The 27,994-nt window shown below is 39.4% G+C and overlaps 28 protein-coding genes and 1 non-coding gene across 29 annotated transcripts; 14 read left to right on the top strand and 15 right to left on the bottom strand.

Annotated features, from left to right (window-relative positions):
* Positions 1 to 9: 9 nt before the first annotated feature.
* Positions 10 to 351, top strand: EROM_051520 (hypothetical protein; the record flags this gene model as incomplete). Its single annotated transcript, XM_009266304.1, has 1 exon — positions 10 to 351. The coding sequence occupies one exon, from the start codon at positions 10 to 12 to the stop codon at positions 349 to 351; it is 342 nt and encodes a 113-aa protein (XP_009264579.1).
* A 35-nt stretch (positions 352 to 386) lies between these two features.
* EROM_051510 (putative arginine/serine rich pre-mRNA splicing factor) lies at positions 387 to 1,277 on the bottom strand (the record flags this gene model as incomplete). Its single annotated transcript, XM_009266303.1, has 1 exon — positions 387 to 1,277. The coding sequence occupies one exon, from the start codon at positions 1,275 to 1,277 to the stop codon at positions 387 to 389; it is 891 nt and encodes a 296-aa protein (XP_009264578.1).
* Positions 1,278 to 1,483: 206 nt separating this feature from the next.
* Positions 1,484 to 2,062, top strand: EROM_051500 (protein tyrosine phosphatase-like protein; the record flags this gene model as incomplete). Its single annotated transcript, XM_009266302.1, has 1 exon — positions 1,484 to 2,062. One exon carries the CDS (start codon positions 1,484 to 1,486, stop codon positions 2,060 to 2,062), a length of 579 nt encoding a protein of 192 aa, XP_009264577.1.
* Positions 2,063 to 2,127: 65 nt separating this feature from the next.
* Positions 2,128 to 3,084, bottom strand: EROM_051490 (hypothetical protein; the record flags this gene model as incomplete). Its single annotated transcript, XM_009266301.1, has 1 exon — positions 2,128 to 3,084. One exon carries the CDS (start codon positions 3,082 to 3,084, stop codon positions 2,128 to 2,130), a length of 957 nt encoding a protein of 318 aa, XP_009264576.1.
* Positions 3,085 to 3,232: 148 nt separating this feature from the next.
* EROM_051480 (hypothetical protein) lies at positions 3,233 to 4,138 on the top strand (the record flags this gene model as incomplete). The annotated part of the gene is made up of 1 exon (XM_009266300.1): positions 3,233 to 4,138. The coding sequence occupies one exon, from the start codon at positions 3,233 to 3,235 to the stop codon at positions 4,136 to 4,138; it is 906 nt and encodes a 301-aa protein (XP_009264575.1).
* A 16-nt stretch (positions 4,139 to 4,154) lies between these two features.
* Positions 4,155 to 4,853, bottom strand: EROM_051470 (20S proteasome sububit alpha; the record flags this gene model as incomplete). Its single annotated transcript, XM_009266299.1, has 1 exon — positions 4,155 to 4,853. The coding sequence occupies one exon, from the start codon at positions 4,851 to 4,853 to the stop codon at positions 4,155 to 4,157; it is 699 nt and encodes a 232-aa protein (XP_009264574.1).
* Positions 4,854 to 4,921: 68 nt separating this feature from the next.
* On the bottom strand, positions 4,922 to 6,136 carry EROM_051460 (hypothetical protein; the record flags this gene model as incomplete). Its single annotated transcript, XM_009266298.1, has 1 exon — positions 4,922 to 6,136. The coding sequence occupies one exon, from the start codon at positions 6,134 to 6,136 to the stop codon at positions 4,922 to 4,924; it is 1,215 nt and encodes a 404-aa protein (XP_009264573.1).
* A 60-nt stretch (positions 6,137 to 6,196) lies between these two features.
* On the bottom strand, positions 6,197 to 6,787 carry EROM_051450 (glutaredoxin-like protein; the record flags this gene model as incomplete). The annotated part of the gene is made up of 1 exon (XM_009266297.1): positions 6,197 to 6,787. The coding sequence occupies one exon, from the start codon at positions 6,785 to 6,787 to the stop codon at positions 6,197 to 6,199; it is 591 nt and encodes a 196-aa protein (XP_009264572.1).
* A 27-nt stretch (positions 6,788 to 6,814) lies between these two features.
* On the bottom strand, positions 6,815 to 8,038 carry EROM_051440 (putative zinc metalloprotease; the record flags this gene model as incomplete). Its single annotated transcript, XM_009266296.1, has 1 exon — positions 6,815 to 8,038. The coding sequence occupies one exon, from the start codon at positions 8,036 to 8,038 to the stop codon at positions 6,815 to 6,817; it is 1,224 nt and encodes a 407-aa protein (XP_009264571.1).
* A 74-nt stretch (positions 8,039 to 8,112) lies between these two features.
* EROM_051430 (putative translation initiation factor E2B gamma subunit) lies at positions 8,113 to 9,207 on the top strand (the record flags this gene model as incomplete). Its single annotated transcript, XM_009266295.1, has 1 exon — positions 8,113 to 9,207. The coding sequence occupies one exon, from the start codon at positions 8,113 to 8,115 to the stop codon at positions 9,205 to 9,207; it is 1,095 nt and encodes a 364-aa protein (XP_009264570.1).
* Positions 9,208 to 9,286: 79 nt separating this feature from the next.
* EROM_051425 lies at positions 9,287 to 9,404 on the bottom strand. Its single transcript, XR_657237.1, has one exon. It is a non-coding gene; the product is annotated as a 5S ribosomal RNA (ribosomal RNA).
* Positions 9,405 to 9,472: 68 nt separating this feature from the next.
* EROM_051420 (RNA-binding protein) lies at positions 9,473 to 9,979 on the bottom strand (the record flags this gene model as incomplete). The annotated part of the gene is made up of 1 exon (XM_009266294.1): positions 9,473 to 9,979. One exon carries the CDS (start codon positions 9,977 to 9,979, stop codon positions 9,473 to 9,475), a length of 507 nt encoding a protein of 168 aa, XP_009264569.1.
* A 159-nt stretch (positions 9,980 to 10,138) lies between these two features.
* EROM_051410 (26S proteasome alpha-type subunit C9) lies at positions 10,139 to 10,837 on the top strand (the record flags this gene model as incomplete). The annotated part of the gene is made up of 1 exon (XM_009266293.1): positions 10,139 to 10,837. The coding sequence occupies one exon, from the start codon at positions 10,139 to 10,141 to the stop codon at positions 10,835 to 10,837; it is 699 nt and encodes a 232-aa protein (XP_009264568.1).
* Positions 10,838 to 10,970: 133 nt separating this feature from the next.
* Positions 10,971 to 11,507, top strand: EROM_051400 (protein kinase; the record flags this gene model as incomplete). The annotated part of the gene is made up of 1 exon (XM_009266292.1): positions 10,971 to 11,507. One exon carries the CDS (start codon positions 10,971 to 10,973, stop codon positions 11,505 to 11,507), a length of 537 nt encoding a protein of 178 aa, XP_009264567.1.
* Positions 11,508 to 11,573: 66 nt separating this feature from the next.
* Positions 11,574 to 12,116, top strand: EROM_051390 (U3 small nucleolar ribonucleoprotein; the record flags this gene model as incomplete). The annotated part of the gene is made up of 1 exon (XM_009266291.1): positions 11,574 to 12,116. The coding sequence occupies one exon, from the start codon at positions 11,574 to 11,576 to the stop codon at positions 12,114 to 12,116; it is 543 nt and encodes a 180-aa protein (XP_009264566.1).
* A 108-nt stretch (positions 12,117 to 12,224) lies between these two features.
* Positions 12,225 to 12,548, top strand: EROM_051380 (U6 snRNA-associated small Sm-like protein; the record flags this gene model as incomplete). The annotated part of the gene is made up of 1 exon (XM_009266290.1): positions 12,225 to 12,548. One exon carries the CDS (start codon positions 12,225 to 12,227, stop codon positions 12,546 to 12,548), a length of 324 nt encoding a protein of 107 aa, XP_009264565.1.
* A 57-nt stretch (positions 12,549 to 12,605) lies between these two features.
* EROM_051370 (hypothetical protein) lies at positions 12,606 to 15,482 on the bottom strand (the record flags this gene model as incomplete). Its single annotated transcript, XM_009266289.1, has 1 exon — positions 12,606 to 15,482. The coding sequence occupies one exon, from the start codon at positions 15,480 to 15,482 to the stop codon at positions 12,606 to 12,608; it is 2,877 nt and encodes a 958-aa protein (XP_009264564.1).
* An 84-nt stretch (positions 15,483 to 15,566) lies between these two features.
* On the top strand, positions 15,567 to 16,067 carry EROM_051360 (hypothetical protein; the record flags this gene model as incomplete). Its single annotated transcript, XM_009266288.1, has 1 exon — positions 15,567 to 16,067. The coding sequence occupies one exon, from the start codon at positions 15,567 to 15,569 to the stop codon at positions 16,065 to 16,067; it is 501 nt and encodes a 166-aa protein (XP_009264563.1).
* Positions 16,068 to 16,084: 17 nt separating this feature from the next.
* Positions 16,085 to 16,852, bottom strand: EROM_051350 (DNA repair protein Mre11; the record flags this gene model as incomplete). Its single annotated transcript, XM_009266287.1, has 1 exon — positions 16,085 to 16,852. The coding sequence occupies one exon, from the start codon at positions 16,850 to 16,852 to the stop codon at positions 16,085 to 16,087; it is 768 nt and encodes a 255-aa protein (XP_009264562.1).
* EROM_051340 (DNA repair protein Mre11) lies at positions 16,779 to 17,801 on the bottom strand (the record flags this gene model as incomplete). The annotated part of the gene is made up of 1 exon (XM_009266286.1): positions 16,779 to 17,801. One exon carries the CDS (start codon positions 17,799 to 17,801, stop codon positions 16,779 to 16,781), a length of 1,023 nt encoding a protein of 340 aa, XP_009264561.1.
* A 231-nt stretch (positions 17,802 to 18,032) lies between these two features.
* On the bottom strand, positions 18,033 to 19,310 carry EROM_051330 (pre-mRNA splicing ATP-dependent RNA helicase; the record flags this gene model as incomplete). The annotated part of the gene is made up of 1 exon (XM_009266285.1): positions 18,033 to 19,310. The coding sequence occupies one exon, from the start codon at positions 19,308 to 19,310 to the stop codon at positions 18,033 to 18,035; it is 1,278 nt and encodes a 425-aa protein (XP_009264560.1).
* Positions 19,303 to 20,328, bottom strand: EROM_051320 (hypothetical protein; the record flags this gene model as incomplete). Its single annotated transcript, XM_009266284.1, has 1 exon — positions 19,303 to 20,328. The coding sequence occupies one exon, from the start codon at positions 20,326 to 20,328 to the stop codon at positions 19,303 to 19,305; it is 1,026 nt and encodes a 341-aa protein (XP_009264559.1).
* Positions 20,329 to 20,416: 88 nt separating this feature from the next.
* Positions 20,417 to 21,601, bottom strand: EROM_051310 (CDP-diacylglycerol synthase; the record flags this gene model as incomplete). The annotated part of the gene is made up of 1 exon (XM_009266283.1): positions 20,417 to 21,601. The coding sequence occupies one exon, from the start codon at positions 21,599 to 21,601 to the stop codon at positions 20,417 to 20,419; it is 1,185 nt and encodes a 394-aa protein (XP_009264558.1).
* A 59-nt stretch (positions 21,602 to 21,660) lies between these two features.
* EROM_051300 (ubiquitin carboxyl-terminal hydrolase) lies at positions 21,661 to 22,902 on the top strand (the record flags this gene model as incomplete). The annotated part of the gene is made up of 1 exon (XM_009266282.1): positions 21,661 to 22,902. The coding sequence occupies one exon, from the start codon at positions 21,661 to 21,663 to the stop codon at positions 22,900 to 22,902; it is 1,242 nt and encodes a 413-aa protein (XP_009264557.1).
* A 17-nt stretch (positions 22,903 to 22,919) lies between these two features.
* On the bottom strand, positions 22,920 to 24,455 carry EROM_051290 (gamma glutamyltranspeptidase; the record flags this gene model as incomplete). Its single annotated transcript, XM_009266281.1, has 1 exon — positions 22,920 to 24,455. The coding sequence occupies one exon, from the start codon at positions 24,453 to 24,455 to the stop codon at positions 22,920 to 22,922; it is 1,536 nt and encodes a 511-aa protein (XP_009264556.1).
* A 294-nt stretch (positions 24,456 to 24,749) lies between these two features.
* EROM_051270 (G10 cell cycle control protein) lies at positions 24,750 to 25,172 on the top strand (the record flags this gene model as incomplete). Its single annotated transcript, XM_009266280.1, has 1 exon — positions 24,750 to 25,172. One exon carries the CDS (start codon positions 24,750 to 24,752, stop codon positions 25,170 to 25,172), a length of 423 nt encoding a protein of 140 aa, XP_009264555.1.
* Positions 25,173 to 25,263: 91 nt separating this feature from the next.
* Positions 25,264 to 25,968, top strand: EROM_051260 (t-SNARE complex syntaxin; the record flags this gene model as incomplete). The annotated part of the gene is made up of 1 exon (XM_009266279.1): positions 25,264 to 25,968. One exon carries the CDS (start codon positions 25,264 to 25,266, stop codon positions 25,966 to 25,968), a length of 705 nt encoding a protein of 234 aa, XP_009264554.1.
* Positions 25,969 to 26,019: 51 nt separating this feature from the next.
* Positions 26,020 to 27,219, top strand: EROM_051250 (DNA polymerase alpha/primase large subunit; the record flags this gene model as incomplete). The annotated part of the gene is made up of 1 exon (XM_009266278.1): positions 26,020 to 27,219. One exon carries the CDS (start codon positions 26,020 to 26,022, stop codon positions 27,217 to 27,219), a length of 1,200 nt encoding a protein of 399 aa, XP_009264553.1.
* A 45-nt stretch (positions 27,220 to 27,264) lies between these two features.
* On the top strand, positions 27,265 to 27,963 carry EROM_051240 (hypothetical protein; the record flags this gene model as incomplete). Its single annotated transcript, XM_009266277.1, has 1 exon — positions 27,265 to 27,963. One exon carries the CDS (start codon positions 27,265 to 27,267, stop codon positions 27,961 to 27,963), a length of 699 nt encoding a protein of 232 aa, XP_009264552.1.
* Positions 27,964 to 27,994: the final 31 nt, after the last annotated feature.

Genomic DNA, 27,994 nt, shown 5'->3' with positions numbered 1-27,994 from the left:
GCCCTGTAGATGACTATGGACACAATTTCATTGGATAAGGGTAGATACAAGGTCATTGAAGTACTATATATATCCAAGTCGCTACTTTCATTGAAGTTGGGTGTGGAAGATACCAAGGGCATGCACAAGGCATTGATTCAGGGTGAGTCTGGATATAAGGTTGTTTATTTCATCGATCCAATAGACTTTGGAGCAGGAAGTAGGATACTTCTTGAAAAAAAAACAAACTCCTTACTACTCAGAAATATTGACTATGTAATAACATGTAGGAAGAGTTATAGAACAAATACTGCACTGATTGAAAAACTACTGCTCCGAAATGCTGAAAATATGCGTGGGGTAAAACCATGACTCCAAAAGTGCCTAGTAAAGTGACCTAAGGGTTTTTAATCGTTTTCTGCCTTTGCATCCTCAATCCCTTCATAAATATCGGTGCCAGCCTCTTGCGGCTCCATCGAATTGTTTTCATTTGGCTGCTGGTCATTTCTCATATAACTCTCTCTTTCCCTACTCTTATACTCATCCTTTGAGAGATAAGACCTTGTCTTGAGGACATGCCCGTTGAATTCAGCACCGTCAAGCTTCTTCATAACATTATCTTTGTCTTCAATATTCTTGAACTCAAGAACCGCATGATTCCCACTATATCCAAGTCTTGCATAAGAAGGTTCAAACCCATGGTCATGTACAAAGTTCTTGAAGTCATCGATGGTTGTATTCGGGGCTATATTCTCAAAAACCACTTTCAGATGGTTATTTGGATGATCTCTGGATGCATGAACTCTTTTTCTTGGATCCATCATATCTCTCATCCCGTGAATAGGGCACGAGTTACAGTACTCACAGAAATCCCTACTTCTCTGATGATCGCCACGGTACTCCGGAGATCTCCCTCCATATCGATCACCAAATCTTGGATCATATCTTCCTGGAGACCTGCCATCATATCTCATTGGAGGATAAGGTGCATTTCGAAATCCCCTGTAATCCCCCCTGTGAGGGGAGTATCCCCCTCTTCCCATATCCATGTATCTATCATGATACTCTCCATCAAGAGGCCTTTTTCGTCCATTGGCCCTTTCCACAGATATCGGTGCTCCATCGATCGTATGAGACCTTTGATTCAGGACCCTTGCAATGCTGCTCTCAGAATCAAAGTTAAGAAACCCATATGTCCCTTTCAAGCTTACATCCGTAACCTCCCCAAACTGTCCAAAATATTCCTTGATTTGTTCTTCGTTGACGTGATTCGGGATCTTTCCTATGAATATTTGCATGGGGTCACCAAACTTAAAATATTTTATTCAAGTGGGAAAAAATCTTAGTGCCCTAACCTTCACCCACACCCATCCAAGCATGAGATATACTTTCGCTTTTGTACACAATGCCTTTACGCCTCCATTCGGCGCTATAAATCCTCTACCCATACTTTTTGCTCAAATCTCAATAGAACACAGACAATTTGCAAAGACTACCCCTGATAATGATGCGCCTAACTTACATCAGGATATACAATGCAATTGGATTTATTGTTTGCACGATAGCTCTTTTCACCAGCTTAATGTTCTATAAAACAATGAAAACAAAATATCTAAAAATGGCTGGGCTCTGTCAAACATTTTTCTTGATGGAAGTTGCAAATATATGTGCAAAAAAAAGCAATGCTAGATATCTTCCTACCGTGATGCAGTTGGTCTCCCGTATGCTCATCATATGGGTTGTTTTTTGGTATTATGAAATTATAGACTGGACCTTTCCCATTATGACCGCATGCTGGTACCTTTCGGACTTGGTAAGATATGTCTTCTACATGTTCAGAATTGACACAATTAGAATCATCCGATATAACTTGTTCTTACTGACTTCTCCAATAGGGTTTATTCTTGAAATGTGCTGTCTGAGAACTTTATACAATTTGATAGGAAATATTCTTTCCTATCTTGTAGCATTGGCTGCACTATTATACATTCCTGGGTTCATATTCCTGTTCTCTCACATGCTAAGGCAACGAAAGTGGTCTAGAAAGATTAAGGCATCAAAGAATAAGAAAAAGGATCTATAAATCTTGCAGCCTTGTCCAGCCTCCCTATTAACGGGACCAATCATAGTTATCTGCCCATAAAATCCCTATGGCAATGCAAGTATTCTTTCCGGATATACCTCTCCCTCAAGAACATCCATGCAATCAATCTCTGGATAAACTATATTTTTTTTGATGACAGGAATATATTTCTTGACCCTGACAGGCGTTCCTCTGTACAGCTCGAGATTTACAAACAAAACCACCCTAATACTGAATTCACTTCCTGTAACAGTGGACGGTGTCGTTGAAGGTATCTTCAGCGTTGCTCTAAGCACTCTGCCTCCAGCATGATGCTCTGCCTGTCCCCCACCAATATACTTTGTCCTTAAAATTTCCCTTCCTTCCACAGATACATTGAGTATCTCATACGCAAAGCACTCCATGCTCTTGATCTTAGGGTTCTTGGATGGTATGGTTGCTTCAATGGTTAGATAATCTCCCGAATAGTAGAACTGCTTATTGACCTCAAAATGAATGTTGTACCTTTTTCTCAAAAGACAGATTGGTGATATCACATCGATAGTTGTATGAAAATCTCGGGGCTCGGTGATGGAATCCACCACCTGTATCTCTTTTCTGACGGTGTAAACAGGATTATGAATTCCAAGGACATAGATTTCTGCGTATAGGTCGTATATGCTTTTTATATGGCATAAGACGTCAAAATAAACGCCTTTTATTTCCGAAGATCCTTCGTCCTCTTTTCTGAGTAAGAATCGGAATGGAAATTTGTGGTGCCCACTGGATATTTCCCCCAAAGGATCGTCATTTGAATAAACCTCGAACTCATATCTATATCCATCATATATTTTCTCGAATTTTTCTCCAGATCCTTCTTTTCGATCGATCTCTTGTATTTTCATCTTCATCGCCTTAGACAGAATCAGATTTATCTTGGTTATGCAAAGGGGACATCTCATCTTTATATCAATAGCACCTTTTATCTCAGATCCACTCTCGTATATCTCCTTATCAAGGTCTATTTTAATTCTGGTATCCATTTGTGCAATTTGCTGTTTCTCTTATATTCAGATAATTATCCAATACCGTTATTTCTTACTAGCAAGTGTCCAATCCCGTAAACAGGTACAGACAGAATAACGCATTAACCAATGATACAAATTTTTGTAAAAACCCCTAGGCTATCTGATGAGTTTTATAAGAAGAAGGAACCTAATAAGCTTTGGCACCAATGACAGTAATGTAGATCTGTTGGACAAGGATGCCGTAAAATACATTCTAGAAAAATGTCCGTCGATATTGGCAAGTATCTACAGGAGGACTAAGCAAAAGAGCAAAGCTATTCAAGCGCTCCAATATAAAATATCTGGATCGAACAAGGTCATATACAACCATGAGATATTGTACAATTACATCTACTTTGGGGACTATGATGGAGCACTAGAAAGAGCTGAATCTTTAAGCTTCAGGGACGAACCAATAGAACGGCTGCTGCTACAAATATTCATCCATAAGAAAACACAGAGTGAGAAGGTTTGCTGTGGATCAGATACCTACGATGAGATAAGCACCCGTGTATTTCAATATTTATCCACATACTTTACCATCGATATCCTAGACTACTTCATCAAAGCTCTCAAGGACTTTTGCAATAACAACACGGAATGCAAGACTAAGTCATGTGGAAACACCAAGATTGCTTTGTTTAAGTCGCAATGCAGCAAGGATTATTTAGAAAAGCTAAGTACAGAGTCTTTAAAGTACATATACCATGAGCTAGATATAATTGAGGCATTGAGACTTATAGTCCATAGAAATCCAAAGAGTAGTGAACGTTATTTCAGAGAATTTATAGAAAGGTGTTTTCCAACCAACGAAGAAGTTAAGTCGATTCTAGGAAGATTCTACGTCCCTTCTTTGTTTGAACTTTTAAAAGAGAGGAATTCCTTAACTGAAGATATAATGAAGGTCAAAGAATATTATACCAAGAGTTGTAAAGAAGTAAAGCTTGAATCTCGATACTGCAAAAAAGCGAAAATGATAGAAAAAAACACATACCTGAGTACGTGTAAAACATTCAATAAAAAGAGATAGACTCCTGAAATTTACTTCATAGATACGCTGAGATATCCTCTGGGGTTAAGAACTTACTTCCTTCCTTAGTGACAACTGCAACTTCCACGTTATCCTTATTAATCCTGTCCTTCATTACCTTTGATAGGGTATGAAGGGCTTTCCTTAAGGACTGGTCAAGCCCCCTGTATTCTTCATATTCGTTCTCAAGAACGCCTTCGACGACCTCGTGCCCAGAGCCTATGGCTCTAGCCTTATAGCTAACATACGATCCCGATGGATCCAAAGAGTAAAGTCTAGGCTCGGTGTCAAACCCTGCTATAATCAAGGAAACACCAAAAGGTCTTCTGAATATCATTTTGGCCTCATCCTCCTCTCCGAATCTTAGGCTCAGGCTGGACAGGTATTTTAAAAGCCTTTCTACACTAGTATTTTCCCCATACATATGCGTATGAGAAATGCAAAAGTCTCGTGACCTCTTCACAATAGTTTTTGTGTCTCCACTTATCCCTGAGAACCCAAGTACAATATGATCATAGATCTTGTAATGCTTTACTACACTTTTGGGATTCTGTAAGGTGGATAATATTTTCTTTTCCGAGCATAGTATCACAAATTCTTTGGTTCTCACACCTATTGTTGTTGTTCCTAGATTCATCGCCTTCATGGCGTATTCAATCTGATGAATTCTTCCTTCGGAACTGTATGTGTTTACACTTTGTTTAAAATCCTCCATCGATGGGGATTGCGCATTTGCAGATTCATCTGTTTTCTTGAGTTCTAGATCACTTATTAATGGATTTATTAGCTGCTTAGATACTCAATTCTAGACATTATACTAGGATGAAGGGAGTTCAGGCTGTTGTATAGCCAGGATGGAGACAAGAAATCAAGGGAATCCACAGATATCTTGTACAGAGTGCTTGCAAGCGTTCTATTATAGTTGTACTTCTTTGTTAAAAGGTCGGCATACATCTCCGCACTTTGAGACGTAAGATTGTACAGTATAAACAGCCATGGTCTAATCGATGCAAAGTACAGGCACATGAGCACAGTGAACGACCCTTCTTTCGATACATTATCCCATACAAACTCTTTAGCTACACTATCATACAGGATTATCAAAAACAACATCTCGAGACCTAGAAGAAGGAAAAAAACTGATATCTTCTTGATTAGACTTCTGTCATAGGAATGCCCCACCTCGTGGATCAATATCGATTCTAGCTGGCCATCGTCTATATTCTCTACTTTTCCATAAATCTCTATTCTTTCTGAATTTCCAATTCCTATGAGGGCTGCATTGACATTTTTCCCCGGCTTTCTTTCCTTGTAGATTGAGTCTGAAAGCCCTCTATCGTTCATAAGCCTTTGAATATTCTCGGAAAACACGCTTACTGGTACCTTCTCCATCTTAGATAAGTCTACATTCGATATGGACAAGATGTCGGATATCTCCATAATGAAATAAGAAAGATAACATGAAACTATGAAGCCAATTCCAAAGATCTTCAGAAGCTTTATGGAGATAAAAACGAGTATAGGAATAACAAATAAAACACCAAAGAAGCACCATACGAGAATCATTTCCAATGAAGGACTCTTGTATATTGAGGAAACAACATATTCTGTAAAGGCATTCAGAGACAGCATAGAGACTATGATGGTGAGAAATACAATCTCCAAGTCAAAAATTTGCCCAAAGATTACACCAACCATCTTCATGCTAAATAGTCTTCCAGCCTCCGTAAAAAACAAAATACTAGCTGAAAAATGCATGGTATGTACCAGAACATCTTCAAGCAACTCTACGCTTCTCTTCCCTATTGTCTTTTCGATGCTATTGCTGTAACCCTGATCTCTCTTTGCCATTTCGTTTGTTGCCAAGCCTTCCTCAAGCCCTGTTTCTCCAGAATCTACGAGGCTTTTAGTAATAAATATATTCAAGACTTCTATCATCTGTGCCAGGTATGTTAGGACGAAAAATGTATAAAACATTCCCTTGGAAAAGTACTTCATTTCTTTGTTTGTCAAAATTCTTTTAATATGTATCAAGAACATAAACAGCAGGTTTTATTTTCAGATTATGTCTGATAGCTCATCTCTAAGCATTTCCCTTTCAGACATCTTTCGAATAACGTCTAAGCCCCCTATAAATCTATTTCCGATATACACTTGTGGAAAGGTGGGCCAGTTGTTTATTTTCTTTAGTCCTTTTCTAACATCTTCATCAGATAGGACATCAAAGTATGCAATTTTATCTCTTGTCACGCCTTCCCTCAGCAAAACATCCATGAGAATCCTGGTAAACCCGCATTTAGGATGTTCTGGAGATCCCTTTATGAAGAGAACAACCTTACTAGGGTCGATGACATCTTGGATTTTCTTCAGAGCCCTTGCTTCTCTTTCCTTAATATACTCTCTTATTCCCTTATCCGGATCTCCGAGAACAGGTGTGCCCCTTATCACAAGGGCAGGAAGCTTGGCCACGTCAAAGTGTTTCATAAACTCCATTCTAAGCTTTTCAGATACCCCCAAATCCACTTCGACATAGTCAATGTCTATGTCCTTTAATGTGGAATAGAGTTTGTTGTCATCGTCTTCATATGCCACAATCACTTCATATTCTCCAAGCTCTTCAAATAAGTTGCTGCGTTCCACATCGTCCATCTTGAAAATGGAGGGATGGCTCAATAACTATTTCTGTGGAGAGCATCCGCACCTATCAATTCTTTCCCTGGCAACTGGGTGTAGAGATGTTATTGCATTGAACAAATACGTTGTATCTATGGTCGCATTGTGCTCCAAAGTCATATCAAGCAATGTTTGAGAAAGCTCTCTTCCGTATCCATTTATTTTGGCAACCTCATCTGCAAACAGCTCCGAGCGCTGTGCATATATATTCGAAGGTATAAAAACTAAAGGCCTTCCGATCACCAAATACATAACAACTATGATCAAGACAAATGCTTCAGAAGATATATCTGAAAACCCAAAGGTTCTGCTTTCTTTTCTATAAATAAAACTAAGCACTAGTACTTCACAGACCACTATTAAATGCAAAAGAATCTTTCTTTTTAGTATGATGTTATCGATCGAATGTCCCATCTCATGGAATGAAATAGGATATAGTTTCTTTGCATCTTTACTAAAATCTCCATATATCTCAATCCTTTTGAAGCTGCCAAGTCCGACCTGAGATGCGTTTTTCTCCTTAGAGCCCTTGACTTCATAGATTGATTCTTCCATCCCTTCAGATTTAATAATCTCTTGTAACTTGGGAGGGAACATGTTAAGAGGAATCCTTTCCAGTTTAGCTTTATCTACTCTGGCACACCAAAGAGTATCTAATAGGTTGTTTACTACAAAGATGATGTAAAACATCACAATAAACCTTCTTCCTAAGAGCTCAAAAAGCTTCATTATCAGACATATGAATAACGGAAGTTCTATAAGAAGTAACACCAGGATACCAACTGGTGGCTCCACATATCTTATACTATACATGTATTTTGCCAATGTAAACTTTACACCACACAATTTTTCTATCAAGGTGAATGCGGAGATTAGAAGTATCAGTAGTGTTATCTCTGGATTGGATATCTTCAAGGATTTTGACAGCTCTGCCACTCTCCTTCGAAACTTACTGTTAAAAATTAATAGTACAACAGATATGTATAGCATAAAACGTTTCACTTCCTTATACATGCTTTCAATCCTATCGCTAGAGGCCCCGAGTTGCAACTCGATAAACGAATCGGTAGTAGCAGCCATCTTTTCCGTGCAAGTACCAGGCTCAAACCACAACTGACCTTTCTTGAGATGCTCCAAACATAGATATTGAAATCTCATTTCCCAAATCACTGCAGCAAGCCTTATTGACAAGAACAGAAGGAACACACATCGGGTTTTCCTACACATCTATAGAAATGAATGTTTCCATGACTTAGATATGGAGAGACCAATTGAATCCATTTTCCATCCCTTATTCCTATATGTTTGAGGTAATTATCTTGATAGGTCCTGGAACAGAATTATTTCCAATAGTTAGTGAGAAGTTTTCAAAGGCTTGCCTTCCAATCATGAACAGCCCAATGATTCTTCATACAATGGAATGCCTTCGGAGTATCTCAAAGAAATTCTTCGTGGTTGGATTGAATGAGGAAAAAGAAGATCTTATGAATGCTATAAAGGGGAGGATCGATGTGCCTGTGGAGTATGTAGGAATTGACACATATGATGGAACAGTGGCATCTCTTTTGAACGTGTATCCAAGAATATCATCTGAAGATGTCCTTGTATGCAAGGGAGATATTGTGACTAATATGGATATTCAGGCAATGGCATCAAACTACTTCAACGAAAAGAAAATGTTTATGGTGATTCTGGAAAATTCGACATCAGAGACATCCATTCTAGGATACAAAGGTGACGATTTAATGTTTTACTCAAATGATTCCAACGAGGAAATTCCTTTCCACTTGTTGAAAAAGGGACTAACTCTTACAAAAGACCTTGACATACTTCAACTCTACATGTTCAGGACTTCACTGTTCAAAGCATTCAAGCCAGATTACTTCAGCTTTAAGCATGGGCTGTTGCCCAATATTGTGAAAAGTCTAATTCCAACGAATCCGGTTGGAATTCACAGGCCTAAGAAGAGCTATATTTACCAGATAAGAACCATTAATAACTATTTGTGTGTAAATGCTCTACTAAAAAGACGTGCGGTTAGTACGGATAAGAAGTTGAAAACAAGTGAGTCAAATGCGAAATTTATAAAGGATTATGTGAAGAAATATAACCTCAAGGATCTAAGCAATGTAGTTGGAAGTAATACTAAAACAGACAACGTGCTTCTCCTTGATTCGATAATTGGAAGTGGATGCGATATTGGTGAGGAATCAAAAATAATATCATCGATTGTGATGAATAACGTTTCTATTGGGAATGGATCACATATTGAAGGGTCTGTGATTGGAATGGGTGCAAACATTTTTTCTGGGAGCACGTTGGTTAATTGTAAGGTATCTCCTGGATATGTATTCACTGAGGTAGTTGATGCTGATACTCGATCTTTCAGTAAATAAAAGAACAATTTCTAATACCTTTACAATCCTTTATTTTCATGTTATGCTCTCACGTCAGTCAACGAAGAAAACGTACAAAAAGCTACAGCACCTGGGATTCCCGAGTGGTCTCCCATCTCAGTACTATCCAGGCTCGCACAGGCTTAACTTCGGAGATCTGACGAGTTCCGGTGCTTTTCTGTGGATATGGCCGTAGCTGTCCATAAAATCAATTGCCATTATATCCTCTTTGCATTCTCCTAGGAAAAGTACTTTATTGGTTCTTCTAAGCCCACTCTCCGCAATATAATTCGTCTCCAATTCGATGGTACACCTCTACACCAACCCCATTGCCCTTACTAACCATCTCCTGCAAGCTTATAACTGCTTCCCCAATCGCTACAATAGACTTCCCAACAATCCGAATAACAACAGTATCTCCTGCCTCAAACTCTTTTTTTATAAGATCTTTGTACTTAAGTATACCCGGGATCATAACATCAGCTCCCCTACACAAAGGTCCAAGTGCTCCATCGTCTAGGAATATTTCATGGAATTCTGAATCATGCTTCTCAAGATATCTTATAGTTGGAAAATACTTTCTATTAAAGAAGAATAAGATTGCCACTCCTCCTAAGGATACGAGAGATACCTTGTTCTTGCATCTATGAATCATATATGCTTCATTTTTCTCCAGCAGTTCATAGCCCAGCCTCTTATTGATATCCTTCTTGTCTTTCTTTCCTAAGCAGCATGATGAACTTATTTCTACTTTGTTAAACAGGTTTTTCATGGGGACGGGGTAATGCTACTACTATCGAGTTTTAAAGGAAACCTTAAAGCTTCATGCTACCCAAACATCCTATACAAGAGGTTTATATCAGAGCTATCTATGGTATAGGAATCCATTGTATTAGTCCAAGAAATCATTCTTCAAAATAAGACCCTGAACATGGAGGACAACAAACTCAAGTCCAACACATTTACAGATGAAGGTAGGCTCCCCCAGGTGGAGTTTGCCATCAAGAATGTATCTAAGGCAGGAACCATAATAGGGTATGTATGCGTGGATGGCATTGTTCTCATAGGAATAAATAAGGAGCCTACAAATGGACCGATGGAAAAGATCTACCAACTGAGCGATAATATTTATTGTGCGTTGTGCGGGTTATTTGGAGATGCAATGAGGATCAAAAGATACGCGCGGGTAAAGGCTCAGGAGGCTTTAGAGAAGTTTGGAGTGGAATGCCCTCTCACAACACTATGCAAAGCCATTGGGCAGAAAAAGCAAGCTTTCACCCAATATGCAGGAACACGGCCTTTTGGAGCTTCCTTTCTGTATGCTGGAGTCATGGGTGGAGAGTATGCTCTATTTTCTACGGACCCAAGCGGGACATTGAATAGATGGAGAGGAATGTGCTATGGGGAAAATGAGGAGGCTATAAACGGAGGACTTAAGAATGATATGCCTGAAGAAGAAATGGAAATGAAGATGGCAACTATTGAAATATTAAAACTTCTCGGAAAGATTCGAGAGCTGGGGCCAAAAGAAGCAGACCGAATGGAGATTCTACATTTCTCCAAAGAGAGTAAGGTATTCCTTCCACGTGATCAGATCTTGGAATTTCTTGAAGAAGTTCATGCCAAATAATAAAAAGAGATGTTTCTTTCAATTCCTCTAGGAGATTCCCTATCTACCTTTAAGGCAAAAGCCCCTGATTCCCGCCAAAAGATTCCCGCCAAAAAGATAAAAATAATAAAGAAGGCATAGAGAGTGGTAAGGAATGAAGAGTTATAAAGTATTCAAGAAACCTTATATCCTTATAGAAGACTGCAAGAACAAATGTCAACCATTTTATAAAGAATATGTCAACTCGGATGCTCCAAAGCTTCACCTGGATAGTCCGACGCTATGCTGTCCGTTCCAGGCAGCCAAGAAATACAAACAATCAGGCAGGCGTAGGCACATCCGGGAAGGCTTTTGTGAGATCTGCTATGTAAGGTTCAACAACTACGAAGAACACATCGAGGAGTTTGAGCACAGGGAGTTTGCCAAGGACAACTCTAACTACAAGAAGCTCGACATATTCATATCAACCTCGGCTTTTGAAAACATAGGTCCTCCAGAGGAGTATATTCCACAGTCACCAACCTTCAAGCTAACTCCGGCCTCTAGTGGGAGAAAATATAATGGCACATGTTCGAATGATAACGAAAAGTGCAGCCAAACACTGCATTTTTCTCTGATTAGCACAGAAGGTTGTCTAGGGCAGGACGCCATGCTGTTTGATCACTTCATTGCCGAAATATTTGATAAATAACTTCTGCCTAAGTGATAATACTTTTCTTTCAACCCAAGTGATTTTACTTTAAAAGATTAAAAGCCCATGAGAGAGTTGAAGTTCCACGAGAAGAAGCTTCTGAAGCGAGTAGACTTTCTTGAGTGGAAGAACACGAATACTGCACGCGAGCATTTGGCCATAGTAAGGTATGGCCTGAGAGATAGGGAGGAGTATGTCAAGTACAACAGAATAGTAGGAAAAATACGCAAGCTTGCAGAAGCATTATCAAGGCTCAAGGAGAATGATCCAATTAGAAGCAATGTCACCAAGAAGCTTGTTAGTAAGCTATATAATATTGGGATCATCAGTAATAGAAAGCTTGTGGACTGTACCAAAGTAACAGTTTCCTCGTTTTGTGAAAGGCGACTCCCAATGGTTATGAAGAGAATTAGAATGGTCCCAAACTTTAAAGACGCCACAAGGTTTGTTGAACATGGGCATGTCCGACTTGGCTCAAAAGTTATCTACGATCCCTCAACAATCATAAGCAAGGCCATGGAAGACTTTGTTTCATGGGTTGATGAATCCAAGATTAAGAAGAAGATCGATGAGTTCAATGGAAAGAATGACGACTTCGATTGTGCCTGAACACTCTAGCAAAAAAAGAGTTCCTTGTTATAAAATAATAAAACAACTTAACATCCATGGGAAGATCCTGATGTTTTTAATTCCCTCGCTCTCGGGAAGCCCTATATAATGCTAGATGAGGATTTCGGCAATACCAGAGATTATGAGAAATATCTGGAGCAAGAGATTGTTGTTGTGCTACGGGATGGAAGATATCTATATGGCATAATGAAGTCTTTTGATCAATTTAATAGTATAACATTGGACAGGGTCATAGAAAGGATATTCCATGACGAAAAATATGCAGAGAGGAAACATGAGCTATTTATAATAAGAGGAGAAAATATCACGATGATAGGCTTAGGCCCTTCAGATATAGGAAGAGGGTTGGTACAGGTAGACTTCTTAGTTCTCAGAAACGAAATTCTAAGCTCGCAGCTTCAACCTAGCTGATGTAATTCCTTCACTACGTGAATCATACAATAAAAGATTGTTTCATCCACACCCACTCTACGGTTTCCTCAGGCTTATCCCAAGGAACACTCTTATATCTCTTTTCTTCTCCCCTTTGTTTTTGTAATAGATATTATACTCCCTATTCTCTGTTCTCATAGTCCCATTCCTTGATATCATTATTTTCGTATCACTGTTCTCTATATACCCTTTGATCTTATCATCGTCTCCCTTCTCCCAGAATATCACAGAGTCTGTTTTTCCAACTACCGGGCAGTAGAACTTCATATTTCTCGACAATCCGATGTTGCAGTCAACCAAAACCTCACTGGAGAATTGTTCTGGAAGAGAAAGGATTTTATAATGGATGTTTCTATTTCTGTTGAACTTTGGCACAAGAATAATGGAAAATGTCTCCTTTTCTTTTGCAACAGGAAGGACTATCTTTACCTTCCTAGAAGTGATTATCTTGTATATATCATACACAAGATCCCCGGAGTGTCCATAGACCGTAAAAGAGTAATCGTCGGGAACATCGGTGTAGAATTCGATGTAAATGGCACCTTTTTTTATCTCCACCTCTTTTCTAAACTCTTTTTTCACTGGGGATGTAGAATAAGGATACTTGGTTGCAATCGTTAAATATTCATCCTGCCTTATCCTCAACTGAAAAGCTTCCACAAAGTAGTTTGGGAACCTAAGATTCATAGACTTGCTATAGTAAAGATCCACTTTTGAGTTATATCCATATGAATTTTCCTCCATCTTCATTATTCTGTACATAAGAACCTCCTTTTCCTTTCCAAACCTTACATCAATAATAGTGTCCACATCAAAATAAGAATGGATGATGAAATCCTCTTCTATCTCGGTGGTGATGTCTAGGCATGTACTTGCCTGATAAGAAGGCATGCTGGCGCTCCGTGATCTACTCTCAATGACAATGCTGCGAATGTTATCTGCTTCACTAATAACAGTGTATATTCCACAGTCCTCAGAGAATAACTTAGCTCGGACCTCATCCTGAGACAAAACTCTATAGATAGATTCTATAGATGCCTTTGAGCACATCTTCTTCAAATGATATTCTTCATCAGAAAAAGACTTCTTTATCTCCTCAAATACCTCAACTAGCTCTGTTTTCATATCCCCATTTCTTTCAACAGAGCCCGAGTCCGTGGATTCTTCTCCAATTTGGCATGGAGGTTTTTTAAGGTAACTAAACATCACTCTTTTGGAAAATCGGATTAGCTTGTATAGGGATGCGGATCCAAGTGCTGTAAGTGGCTTGAAGTCGAACTTCTGCCTCAATTTCCATATTCTTCTCCTATTCATCATAAAATCCTTAGTCTCCACGTATTGGTAGATGTAAAGTACTTCCCGAACTATCTTGAACACAATAAATTCTGGGCTCTCCGGATCGTTTCTTTGGAAAATCAGTCCGTTCTTCACAACCACCCTTACAAACTCATATTTTGTATTTTCAAACACAAGCTCAACTAAAGACGAGTTAGGTGTGAGAACGGTTTTCACCCTTAGCTCCCGAAATCTAGAAATCACGTCGGAAAAAGCTGTCCAACTGTACAGTTGATTCATGACTTTGCTTTCCTGTAGAGTTAGCCCTTTGAAAAGTCTATTCTTCCCTACAGATTGCGTTGCTTTGAGCGATATCTTGGGAATGGGAAAGTGTGTGCAGAGTATCCTTTCTCTTTCATTAATGAAATTCCCGGCTCTTCTGTGCACCATTTCACCATCAACATCCACAATCTTGTAGTCCATTGAAGAGTAAAGAAGAATACCTTCTACTATCTGCGGAAGTTGAATACTATGGTTTTCCAACGTTACCTTCTCGATCTTGTGCACCACATCCTTGATTGGTGGAACAATAAATGGAAGATACTGCCCACTCCATGCCGGGTAGACCATGGTCCTTGATACTAAATGTCTTATATATCTTTCTATGAAGTTGGAGATCGACTTTCTGAAGTAAAGCTTTCCTATCTCGCCAGATATCCCAGATTCTACCGTTATTGCAAGCTCTGGCTTGAATAGAAAGCAGTATTCATATCTTGTATCGTAGTCCTTTGACGGTATTCTGACAAGAACGTCTCCTTTCATTCCATTAATGAATATGGTGGTCTTGAGAACTATTCCCTTTGGAAGCCCCAAACTCAAGGAAATCTGTGCTCCTCCCCCATAATTGATTCCTAAAAGAACCTGGAGTCTCTCAAAAATCTTCTGTGAAAACATCATTCGGTTTGCTTCTCTGTCCTGCGAAGTAAGGGAAGATTCAATAGAATTCTCAGATGCCTCGGGTATGCACTTCTTGCAATCACCTGTGCTTGCTTTTATCGCCTCCCCAATTCTTTCGACTTCTTCATGTCCAAAACTTTCATCAGATCCTCCATACCCACATTCTTCTCTAAGTATCTCATCCCCAAGTCCTAATCCTCTTTTGATCTCCTCTTCAAGGTGGAATAGCTTCTCCTCTTCACTGTCTGCGCACTTATGCCCTTCTTCAGAAATGATTTTACATACGTCATCGTCAGAGACCACCTGGATGCTTTCCACATATGGTGCCTCTTTCCCGAGAGCCACTTCGACAATATCAATGCTTTTGAAGTATTTGCCTATCCCGGATACTTCAAATCTCTTCAGTATCATGGATTTGATCCTAGTCTCAATAGCATATGATCGGGAAATCTCGAAGTAAAGCCTTTGGAGAACAGCATTGACCCAATGGGTATCTTTACATCTGTGCATGCTCTTAACTACCGTCTTCATCTGCTCGTCATTAATTTCGATTCCTTTACTCTTATTGCTTATCCTCAGCATCTTTTTCCTATTGACCTCAACGACAGCTCGAGGAGAGAGGCAGTAAATCATTGGGAAAGACAGAAGCCCTATTATAAATCCAACTACAAACCCAACCATTTGAGGGGCGTTCTTTCTCTTTTCTATACTTTCCATAAAGTTGAAACCTTCAAAGATATGATATTATTCATAAACAATTGATCCATGGGAGTGAGAATCATAACATATAGCTCTTCGATAAGTCTACCTCCCACAATGTTCATTAGAAACACTCTGCTCCAGAACATACAGATGAAACTTTCATATACCCACATTCACTTCACAGACTCCCTAGAAGACATTTCTACGTGCGACATATTAGTAGTAGATGGAAACATTATGTCCGTAGATACTTTGGAAGACCTAAAGAAAATACACTCTAAAACAATTCTATGGACCAAAGATATGGTGAATGATACAATATGGCTTGTGGAGAAGTTCGATAAAGCTTCAGATAAAAACTACATTGCGATAATCAATGGCCATGTAAATGTTGAAGAAAGAGATGCTGAAAGCCATGCACCACAAAAGCCATCCTTAGGCCCAAAAACAGAATCCAAAGAAGATCCCAAAAGAAGCTATCTAGATCTTAAATTTAGTAATTTGGAGAAAAGACGGCCCATAGAAAGTATATTTAGTAGACTTCATCTATCAAGAAACCAATGAATTCAATAAACCTTACATCACAGATATTTTGAGAATGTAAAAGAGACATCTGTGCTTGAATCCTCCTTGTTCTTCCTTACTCTTTTTCCTAGGTATTTCCTTCCAATTAAGTCTTCCAATGCGAAATTCTTTTTGATTCTAGATTCGCTTCCTTCATTGCTATCCGAAGAATGACATAGACTCCCTCCTTCTAGCTTTTTATCCATAGAGCTCGTTTCTATCTCCTTCCCATCAGAAACTCCCATATTTTCCTCAGTCCTCACATGTTCTGCATCATAACTGCGGTCTTCCTCACGGCTGATTTTCTTCATGGCCTTAATTACATCTTCATCCACAATGGAAGAATGGTCTATTGTATCTATAACCTTTTCGATGTTCTTTCTAATCATTCCCATAAAGGCGTTGCTATCTCCTCGAACGTATTCTTCCAAACTTTCAGAAAAGCAAAGTCTGTTTAAAACTCCAAACTCAACATTCCCAAGAATCTTTCTCAGTATGTGTGTTATTTCAACCTTTTCTTCATCTGGTTGATGAACTTCAATTTCTTCTCTTCTTCCAGTTTTCCTAGATATAGACAACATGTCATTTGGATTGGCTACCAATCCCTTGAATTGAGTGCTGAATCTATGTCTATCAAACATATCATTTCCATGAAGCTCAACCTTCAGCCTAATCATCGGAATGTAACTCTTCTCCTCATGTAAATAACTCTCACATATAGAAGCTGCTTGGCAACGTCTTGTTGGAGGTGTCTCTTTCGCATTTGAATTTTTTTGTATCAACATTCACAGTTGTGGTTTCTTTACAGAAAAGAGTTTCTTTCTTTTTTCCTTCCTCTATCATCTCCTTGATCTTGCCTGCAACTATTTCTTCAGCATTACATTTTCCCTCAATTCTCAAGACACCCAACACGAGCGGCCTTACACTCCTTAACTTGACATGTTCCAAAATACATTTCTCCTCAATCCTCAGAATATATACATATTTGTCATGCCTCTCGCCTTCACACAAAGACGTTCTAACTGTAGAGCCTGGCTGGAGTATCAGCCGCTCTTCCTTGGTCACTCTGCTTTCATGCTCATGACCATATATTACAAGGTCAAAGAAATCATCTATAAAATCCAAGGAAAGATGCTCCTTCTCCCTAGGAACTCGATTTTGGTGTAGTACAAGGATATTGTACCATGAATCATAATCCTCTGGCTTATGAAATACAACTTTTCCTTCACAAAACATTCTGTACAGTCTTCTATCCTTAATATGCCCCAGCCCATAGATTGCAACTCTATATTCCTTTTCTAGCAACAAAGGAAAGACATCTATCCTCTCCATAAGACTATACTTACCTATATAGTTTACAAGTCCGCTGCTCTGTAGAATGTCAAGTGGAGAAACCATGTTTATCCCGCTTGGATCATCATGGTTTCCATGGATAGCCACTACAGGAATAGAAATGGTGATGTTTTGGTCATGGGAATTTAGAGTCCGGTTCGATCTGAGACGAGATCTTTCACTTCCAACGCAATAACTTCTGAGAAGTCCTATGGCTCTATTCAGACAGTTTCTTGACGGCCTGTTATCATGAAATAAATCTCCTCCCTGTAGAATTAAGTCGACTTTTTCCCTTTGGGCTACCTTCAAAATCTCTTCAAAGGTTTCATAACTATCATCAAGCAGAACAGGGTCGGATTCCTTGTATCCCAAATGATTGTCAGATGTTATCAGAATCCTCATTTTTGGGTGAATAAATAGGTCAAAAATTTTATTACTTATAACCCAATACAAGACTTTCAGTAGGTATCTATACTATGTGTCTTCGCTATCTTTCGTCTGATCTTCAGCATCTTTATCTTTACTACTATCCTCCATAAGCCTCTTAACAATACTCCTCATTACGTTCTTATCATATTCAAAATACATTCTTAGAGAAGGGCTGGTCTCAAGAGAGACCATTAATCCATCATATCAGTCCAATATGATATCCTCCTTTATGTCCATAAACTCAGGCACAACGCCCCCCTTCCTTTCAATAAGTCTTTTGAGTTTAGGGAGTAGCTCTTTGTCCTCTCGGCATACCATCGATAGAGACATCCCCTCCTTTTGTCTTCCTGCCCTGCCACATCGATGGACATAGACTTCAATGGTCTTAGGAAGATCATAGTTTATCACCAAATCGACATCCCTTATATCTATTCCTCTTCCTCCTAAGTCGGTGGCTATCAAGACTACCTTTTCCTCCTCTAATGCTTCAACTACTGCCTTTCTTTCCTCCATAGTCCTTCTCGAATGAAGCACCAGAGATCCCTTAAATCTTTTATGGAGGCTTTCGCATGTCTTAATGGTATTGCAAAATACAACAATTTTCTTTATCTCTAGGCATTTCGTTTTTACATTCATGTTCTTCATAAGCCAGTCTTCGCAAGACTCAAAAATGTCTTCAAGAATCCCCTGCTTCTCATTCTCCTCAGCGTACAAGAAAAACTCCTCTACACTTCTGCTGACGGAAACATCTCCAACCGAGATCTTCGTTACACCATTCCATTCAAAAGGCGTTGCAGAAAAAAGGCTAATGACTTTTGCCCCTGCTTCTTCTAATATGAATGTTACATCGTTCCTAAAGTCATGCTGCATCAATCTATCAGCCTCATCAATAACGACATATTCAAATCCTCCAATACTCTTTAATTTCACAAGCTCCTTCAATCTTCCAGGCGTGGAAACAATCACATCAAACGGCTCGGAAACCTGAAGCCGCTGTGAATCTATACCCATTTCTCCTGTTATCTCTACAACCTTGAGACTGTCTTCAGAGAATTTTCTAAATATTTGCCCCACCTGTGAAACTAGTTCTCTTGTAGGGACAATAACCAGCAATCTTTTGTCTTCACTTTCTAGAATATGTATATAAGGCAGTACATAAGAGAGGGTCTTTCCACTACCAGTTTTGGAAACAACACCGATGCTCTCCTTTGCCAATATATGTGGGATTACAATCCTTTGAACATCTGTTGGATATGGTGGCATCAAGTCTCTATTCAATAGAAAAGGCCATTTCCACTGAGATCCTTTGGTATTGCTTGTAGTAGTCTCAGAAGATTGAGGCGTGTCCTGAACAATATCTACCCGAGCCATTGGCCTTCTACCACTTGTTTTTTTAAGAATCTTGTCTCTTAGGCTTCTCAATATTGCAAGGTTTCTCATTAGGGTGTTGTAAAATATGAAGTAGATGGTCACTTTAATCATTTTGAATATGAAGTTTCTTGAACAATTCAGACATTTTTCTGTCTTCAGCAGGGTATGATATGTAATCCCTTGCTATATCGAATAACACAGGTATGAATGGAACCTTTATAATAGGCTTTTTGGGCCTGAGAAGCTCTTCCAAATACTTAGTGATTACGTTTCTAGAACATTTTCTTGGAATATAAGACAAGTCTTCCCTCATCCTTAATATCTGAAGGTCGACCGTTTTAAACGATGAGGGGACTCTAAATGTATCTATGGAATCATCCCACTTCAAGCACTTCATAAATTCCATGATATTAAAGCAGTACATCCTCAGCTCCTCCGTATCCTTTATTAATTTCTCAGTATGACTAGATTCAATTAAATTCTCGTTCAGAACAGTCTTTAATCCATAAAGTGCCCTTAAGAGTTCCTCCACTTTCTTGTTGATGCATATAATCTTGCCAGGCTTGGTCTTGATGAGAGATATCAGCCTCATCTTTTTATTCTCCACCTTCAGTATGGCTCTTGAAATATCTGCATCGTATCCAACGCCTTGGGGCGCCTTCCCCTCCAGGAACTGGTCTTTTTCAAAACTACTGTTAAATCCAATTGGGATGTCATTCCACATGTGTCTAACCTTCAAGGATGAAACATCAAAGTTGTATGGAGGGGACTCAAGCAATGCGTCAACTTGATTTACAAATGTCCTGCATGGCATGAGCTTCTTCCTGAGTTCTAGAAGGGTGTTGACTTCGACCCCTTTTCCCATAATACCTTTCACAAGATTGCTATACATAGTCCCAAACTCAGACTCGTTTTTCCTAAGTATTCTCAGGTTACTCTTTAAAAACCCCACAGAGTTGAAAATGAAGAACTTAGATAGATTCGACTCAAGTTTACATAGCATCCTTTCTTCCCCTTTCTGGCCTGGCCTCCTCATTTGAGCCCTAAGATAGTTCTTATAGCCCACATAGTCCCCGGAAGAAAACCTACTTTTACATCTCATGGCTTCAATCATCCCAAAGGTTTCCATGGGAAAGTTTTTTTTTCTATTTTTATCCAAAGACGCCAATTGCAATGTTACACAGAAGCGTAAATGAAAAGCTAGTAAAACCTGAGGATCATTTATTTTTTATACTTGATATTCTTCGATTTAGCATTTCGATGAGAATCATTATCTCTTCCGGACTGAAGTTTTTACATATAAAGCTAAAAATAGATCCAACGGACTTATCTTCCGTATAAATGAATGAGCTTATGTATGTGGACGTGAAAATTGCAATTATTACCTGGCAGTCCATCCTATCTGCTATTCCTCCATGCCCGGAAATGGCTTCTCCAAAGTCTTTTTTCTTATAGGCCCTTTTCAACGCACTTGCAAGAAAGCCGCTGAAGGGCGCTACAAAAGATGCCACAAGAATAAATGGAATGATGTGGAAGTATATGCTCTGTATCTTGAAGACTGCGCTGAACACTTTGAACTTCATCGACTTCCGGAGTTTGATGGGCTCCTCATCTCTTAGAAACCCTCGATTCACATGCAGGTATCCCAATATAAATCCCACAACTGTTGTGAAAATGAATGCTCCTATAAATCCCTCAAGTGTTTTCTTTGGACTCAGACGGTACAGAGGTCTCTTTCCAATGCTCTTTCCTACAGCATACGCCGAGATGTCGTTGGATATTACAAGCAAAGCAGGAAACACAAACCAAAATCTTCCCTTGTTAAGATTGAAGATGGCACACTTAGCCACCATCGCCATAGAATATGTAGATAAGTTAACTAGAGCGAACAATCCCAGCTGCAGCCTTAGCTTTCCCTTTCTAAGAGAACCAACAAAACACATAAACGCAGCCACATAGCTATAGAAGCATATGGAGGATAATCTTCGGAAGAAGTATCTCAGGACCTCAGAAAAATACATCATCATTATGGAAGGAAAGACCAGATACAAATATATAGGCACAGCAAACCCAAGAATGATTGAAACTCTTAAGTGGAAAGGCTTTCCATCCGATTTTCTTGTGATTCCTATTATTTCTTTTATGATGGATACTGTTAGAAAGATCACCAAGGCATAGGAGTATATCTTATTGTTCATACAAATCCAGAAAAAACCTGAAATCATAACTATGGATAAAACCATTCTCCTGAAGAAGTTGGTCTTGGTGATCCCTCCTATCTTATCTTGTACTATTTCATGGTGCAGTCTTCCATTCAAAACACTCTCTTCTTTTCTTCTGAGAGTTTTTGAAGAATCACATCCATTTAAATCCTCCTTGCAACCTCTCTTTTCTCTGATCATATTGGATTGAGGACATAAAAAGATTGATTTGTTTATTTTGCTTTCATGGTTTTGAAGAAATGTCTTCTTCAGATATGATAGAAGGTTACACCCATATAATGGATTTGTGTGCTCATTTTGAAGCATTAAAGGACGTCGAGAAGACATTCAAAATGATTGTTTCAAAGCTGGATTGCCTCAAGAAAAGAGGAGTAAGGCCCAGATGCCAGAAATGTAAAGCAACGCTAAGCCTGCGTGTATGTATGCAATGTTATTGTTTTCTGTGCAGCATAGACGAGAGGCTACATGAGCACACTATGTTTCTTGATTTATTTTATGACCTTATCTCTTGTATTTCATGTACCAAAAGATATCTTCCAAGCAATATCGTAAACAGATCTGGAAGTACAGTTTTAGTTAAAGTCCCTGGGCCACTGTACGAAATCCTTCCATATGTCCCTATTAAAGGGTTTTCTAATCTTGGAAATACATGCTACATCAATGCGATTCTTAGTATAATGGTCAATCTGAGCCCAATAAGAGACGAACTTCTATTGAGTACTCGTATAAGGGCAAGATGCAGTGGAAGTCGATGCATTATATGTGCCATGAAGTCTTTAATTGATTCTTCTTATGGATCTGGGTGTGTACTTACACACAAATTTATACATACATTTTGGTTACTGGCTCCTCATCTTGCAAGTCCTAGGCAACAAGATGCACATGAATTCTTTATATGCTTACTTCAGAAGATTCATGAAGCATACAGCCCAAGTACCATAGATGATCTGGTATGCAGATGCCTGTCGCATCGAATATTCTTCGGCACGTTTTCCTCGACGACAAATTGCAGAAGGTGTAACCTTGGAAGAGCAAAAGAGGAAGCATTTGCAACGATTTCTTTAGAATGCCTCCCCTCTATTCAATCATCCCTAGACATCTTTTTTGAACCTGAGGATTTGAAGTGCGAGATGGCCTGCAACACGTGTAAGACAAAAACATTGTGCACCAGGAGGCTAGAAGTCAAAAAGCATCCAAGAATTCTGTCCCTCCACATGAAAAGATTTTCTTATGACAAGGTACCCAGAAAAATAGACTCTCATGTAGCTTTGTCAAGCACACTGACAATAGGCAAAAGAGTCTATGATATTTTAGGATTTGTGAGTCATTATGGATCCATTAATTGTGGACATTATCTTTCATACATTATCCTTGGAGGCAAATGGCATAAGATAGACGACGAGAAGGTAGATATCGTTCCACATCGAGAACTCTCTACAGATGGTTTATATACAGCTTACTATCTCAGAAGAGGAGAATAGACCTTTCAGGTTTATATTTAATATCCAAAGGCTTCACCTTCTTTCCTGGGATCTGATACAGCCTGGATGATTCTATTCCCTCCAACACTCTTGAGGAAAATACCCTGGACAGAAGTGAAAATGGTATTCTGAAGCGATTTTTCTATCCTGTGTCCAATGCTGATAAGATACCTTTCAAGGGCCTTCGGTATATTATGTTCCACAAACGTTATATTTGGAGATAGCTGGTTATGGATTCTTGTTTCTATTATCGCCTCTCTGAGGTTCTCTCCGGTTCCTAGATGGAATATAGTGGAAATAACAGATGTGGGGATCCTTATTCCTCCGGCAGCACCTATAGCAAGTATCTCATCCTCCTTAAGCAGGAGGATTGGGGACATTGAAGAAAAGGACCTTTTGCCTCCTTCTACATTGTTTGGATGCTTGCTATGAACATCCCTTGCGTGTGAAATATGGAAGTCATCTATTGTATCATTGAATACTACCCCTGTTTCAGGATCCATGAACTTTGCCCCAAACTCGAGATTAATTGAGCTTGTAAGAAGCACTACCATGTTGTCCTTGTCTATAACGTTGATGTGTGTTGTTCCGTGGTCCTCAGTTCCTTTTGTTTTCATTCCATATTCTTTTATGTCTAAGACCTTTCCTAGATTTATCTTTCTGTAAGCCTCTTCTGCACTTTTCTTAGAGATTATTTCTTTGACTATCTCTTCCCATCCTGGAAGAAATGCGGGATCTCCCAACTCTCCTCTTCTTGCCATGGCAAACTTGAAGACCTCAATAAGCAGATGCATATGGTTGAAGTTTCCATTTCTTAAACTATCTGCCTTTAGCTTCTTCAGATCATACTTTTCAAATATATTCAAAGCCTTCAGAACCAATGGCCCACTGGTTGGAAGGTTTGTGGTGTATACCTTGTAATCATGATACCTTCCTTCTATGACATCCCTATGAATTACTTTGTATTCTTCCAGATCTCTTTTGTCTATCAATCCTCCTTTTTTTCTGACAGCCTTAACAATCAGGTCTGCAAGACTACCGGTATAGAAGCTTTCGGGATGCCTCATTATAATCTCTAATGTCTTGGCATAATTTTCCCTTGCAACAATATCTCCTTCCTTGAGAAGTACTCCATTTCTTGTATAGATGTCTCTTAGCCCTGGATCGCTCGTTATGTAACTCTTAAGCTTGTTAATTTTCTTTACAAGCAGATTACTAGCAGGGAACCCCCTAGCAATCATTATGTTCTCTCGAAACAGTTCTCTCCACGGGAGCTTCCCATACTTTTTGTGTGCTTCATATAACCCAAGGATCTCCCCAGGAACACCTACTTTCAATCCTTTTTCATTTGCTCCTCCCATTCCACTGAGCCCACTATCTGAGAGATTCCTTGGTGCCGTTTCTCTAAAATCTATCATATCAAGCACTCCGTTTGTGCCTGGGCCCTTGATAAGCATAAACCCCCCACCTCCGATTCCTGACGAGAAGGAGTTTATTATGCCGATGCATATCGTAGATGCAATTGCAGCATCCATTGCATTCCCTCCTTCCATGAGCTTCTTAACACCAAGCCTTGAGCATAACGGAACTTCTGTGGTACAGGCGCCATTGGAGTACACTTTGAAAGCTTCAAAGTCTGGATTATGCCCGGGGTTTCCTTGAACCACTAGAGCTAACAAGAAACCAAATAGAGGACTCGGTAACTTCATCTGGGTCTCCGTTGTTTACTAGAGATCTATGTAGCCATTTATCAAAATAATCTGAAACAAGAAGAAGTACATATGTGACGATAAATACATCCTGGTCTGGAATACGCCTTTTATTATATGAAAGCCGTCTGGGGTTGAATGCCAAGAATTCCAGTCAACCCGCCAAAGGAGTTTGAGAAAGTAAGGACCTTTCTGGAAAATATGGAGGCTGAGATGCGAAAGGCTGAAAATGCACCTACTGTTCCAAATCCTCCAGAAAACTACTGGCCCATATTCCAGCTCCATCATCAGAGGTCTAGACACATATATAATCTTAAGAAAAAAGGTGAGATCAGTAATGAATTGTATAGATATCTTTCCCTAAATCAGTTTGTGGACCATGAGCTGGTTTGCTACTGGGAAAGAGAAGGATACGAGGGCCTGTGCTGCCTCAGGTGTGTTCAGCCTATAGACAGTAAGCACGGAAATGTATGCATATGTCGAGTGCCGCAGAGAAACATCGATGTTAATAAGGCCATAAAGTGTGACAACTGCGGCTGCAGAGGGTGTTCTGGATACTAAGGAGCTTGGCTGGAAGGTAGAAGCTACAAAATAAAACAGTGTTTCACAAGCCAGATAACACTTTTCCCTTCAAGACAAATAAAGATATTCGATGCTTGTGAATAGAACTCTGGAATACAAGAGGCTCACAAAGAGAAAGGACATTAAATTTAGCCCACTTTCCACCTCTAGTCTCAGGGGATCTTTAGACGATGTGAAACAAAGCATCTCAAGGCTAGGCATTATCCAAGAAAAACATTGCATGCCTTCGTTTTCACCAAAAAAGAAGAAGAAGGATGAGATCGACGAGGTTAAGAGACACATAACAGATCAGATCCATCGTGCAGAAAAAGGTATCGAAGAGATTGTGAAGTTCTCCAACTCTAAGGTCCTTACAGACTGTATGCATGGCTATTTTGCTGGGCAGCTGAAAGCAATAATCCATGACTATAGAGGCTTGCAGCAGAAGTTTTTGAAAAATATAGACATTTATGATGAGATAGATCACGAAGATGAAGAGAACGACGGGGGCAGTATGCTGCTTCTTGAGAATGTAAAGGACTTAAGAAAGTCTATTTACGACCTTACCTCTGTTCTTTTGGATATGAAGATGGCTGTTGGGCAGCAATCACTTCAAATAGATAGATTAGACTTTTACCTTGACTCGATAAACTTTTATCTTGAAGGAGCTAACAAAGAGCTAGGGAAGATACCTGGCTCGCATCGGAGGATGAAGAACAAAGTAATATACTTTATGCTCCTTCTCTCCATCGTGCTTGTTCTTATGTCTATGCTAAAGATGGCCAGAAGTAGATGAAAGAGCCTTATGATGGGAAATATTTTGCATGGGCTCTAGGGTTGTGAAGAAATGAAAAGAATAAAAACAATGAAGGAAAATGGATGGCCAGGAATTACATTCTATACCACGCTTTCCAAGAGCTCAGTGGATTACGAAACATTTAGAAGGTATGCAGAAAGGAGGATAGAGATGTTGAAGGGAGAGGAATCAGAGGGCTCTCTTTCTAAATACCTCACCGTGGATATAGAGGATGATGTTCTCTCTCATTTCTTCTGCAGGATGGTGTGCTCCCAGGACCCTTGGGCGGCCACATGGTTTGTGAATGCAGAGGTGAATCTCCTAAGGCTTAGAATTTCTAAGAATCCAAGCGGTGCAAGATCGTTTTTCCTCACCGAGATACTGCCTCGGATGGAGGGAGGAAAGGTCCAGGACGGTGTTCTGATATTGGGAATGAAGAGCAGATACAACCCGGATGTAGCTGGCGGAATGGTATCCTCCAATGTTCTTGTACATTTCACAAAAGTTATTGATCTAATCGGAAAGAGATTGGCCGTGCCTGAGAGGGGATATCTCAAGCTAAATGATGAAGGAATCAAATCGATGCTTGTCAATGAGTACAGAAGATATTTGGACAGAAGAATGGATGAGCTAGTAGAGGTTTCTTTGTACGACCCCGATGAAAGAATGAAAATCCTTTCTACTGAATTATTGACAAACTCAACAAGATGTAAAAGAAACATCAGTTTTTCGTTGAAAGAATCTGAAAAATACTTCCCGCTATGCATTCAGATCATAATGCAAAGGTTAAAAAGGAACAGGCATCTCAAGTATAATGATAGACAGATATTGTGTCTTTTTCTTAAAGACTGTGGGATGAATGTTGATGATGGAATAGACTTTTTTCGGAGCTCATTCAAGGTTGGGCGAGAAGTTTTTGATAAGGAATACTTATATTCCATCAGACATAATTACGGGCTTGAAGGAAAAAGGGCGAACTACTCTTGTTTCACTTGCTCAAAGATAGCAAATACAACAAATGAGGAGAGAAGAAGTAGTTGTCCTTTTATTGAAGACAAAGAATATGTAATGAAGCTGGCTGAGGGGATGGAGGCGGATATCGAAGATGTGATGGATGGAGGAACTTTTAATGGGAAGTGTACAAGGCTCTTGGAGAAACTAACACGTAAGAAGCAAGAGAAGTTAGTTGTAACGCCTATTAGATATTATCTCGAATATAAAAGTCCTGATGAGAATGCTGGAAAAACTTGAATGCGTGAGTCTTATTCAACAAATGAGAGGGGAAGCCCTAAATAAATGACCGAGGAATCTCGATTGAAGGTTGTACTTAAATGCATTTCTTATATTCAGGAGCCTAAGTTTCTCATACTTCTGCATCTATTAGAAATGGCATGGGGAGCTGCAGGGCTAGCATATTTGGACGATCTTTCTTTTTTCATTATCAATAAAGATCTCATGAACTCAATAAAGGGCGAGGACACACCTGAATTTTCTCAGCAAATTGTAAGTCTGCTGGACAGCGCACGGGATAGACTCATAGATATTGAGGAGGAAGTGGGTATGTGGTACATTGATGGGCATAAGTTAGCAGAGGTAGAGCTAGGGACAGATGCCATGATGGAGTTCTATCAGTATGTCGGCAGAGAGTTTAAGGAAATATTTGAAGAATCTGATCACGCCGAGATGCCACCCAGGGGAGGAAACGAGAAAGCGTTGTGGGAAAGGCTTTTTCAAATTATTGATGCCTGTAAGGCTGAGGAGATGAACCAAAACCAGAATATAAGCGAGTGGATAGAGAGGTTCAAAAAGGAGTTTTTTGATTCGGAGTGTGTCAAGTTTATAACTACCAGGAGTATTGTTTATTCATCTCACACCTTCGAGAAACAGAAGAGAGCAGTTAGAAGAGTTCTTTTAGAAGGCAGAGATAAGGATCAACTGTTTGATTTTCATGAACTACCTAGGTGCTTCAGATTGATAAGCCGTCTTATTATTTAGAATCCTAATGTTCTCCTAGCTTTATCTACTT

This window comes from Encephalitozoon romaleae, chromosome V, assembly GCF_000280035.1.
Source record: "Encephalitozoon romaleae SJ-2008 chromosome V, complete sequence".
NCBI classification, from domain to species: Eukaryota; Fungi; Microsporidia; family Unikaryonidae; genus Encephalitozoon; species Encephalitozoon romaleae.
This window is presented reverse-complemented; position numbering and strand designations above follow the sequence as displayed.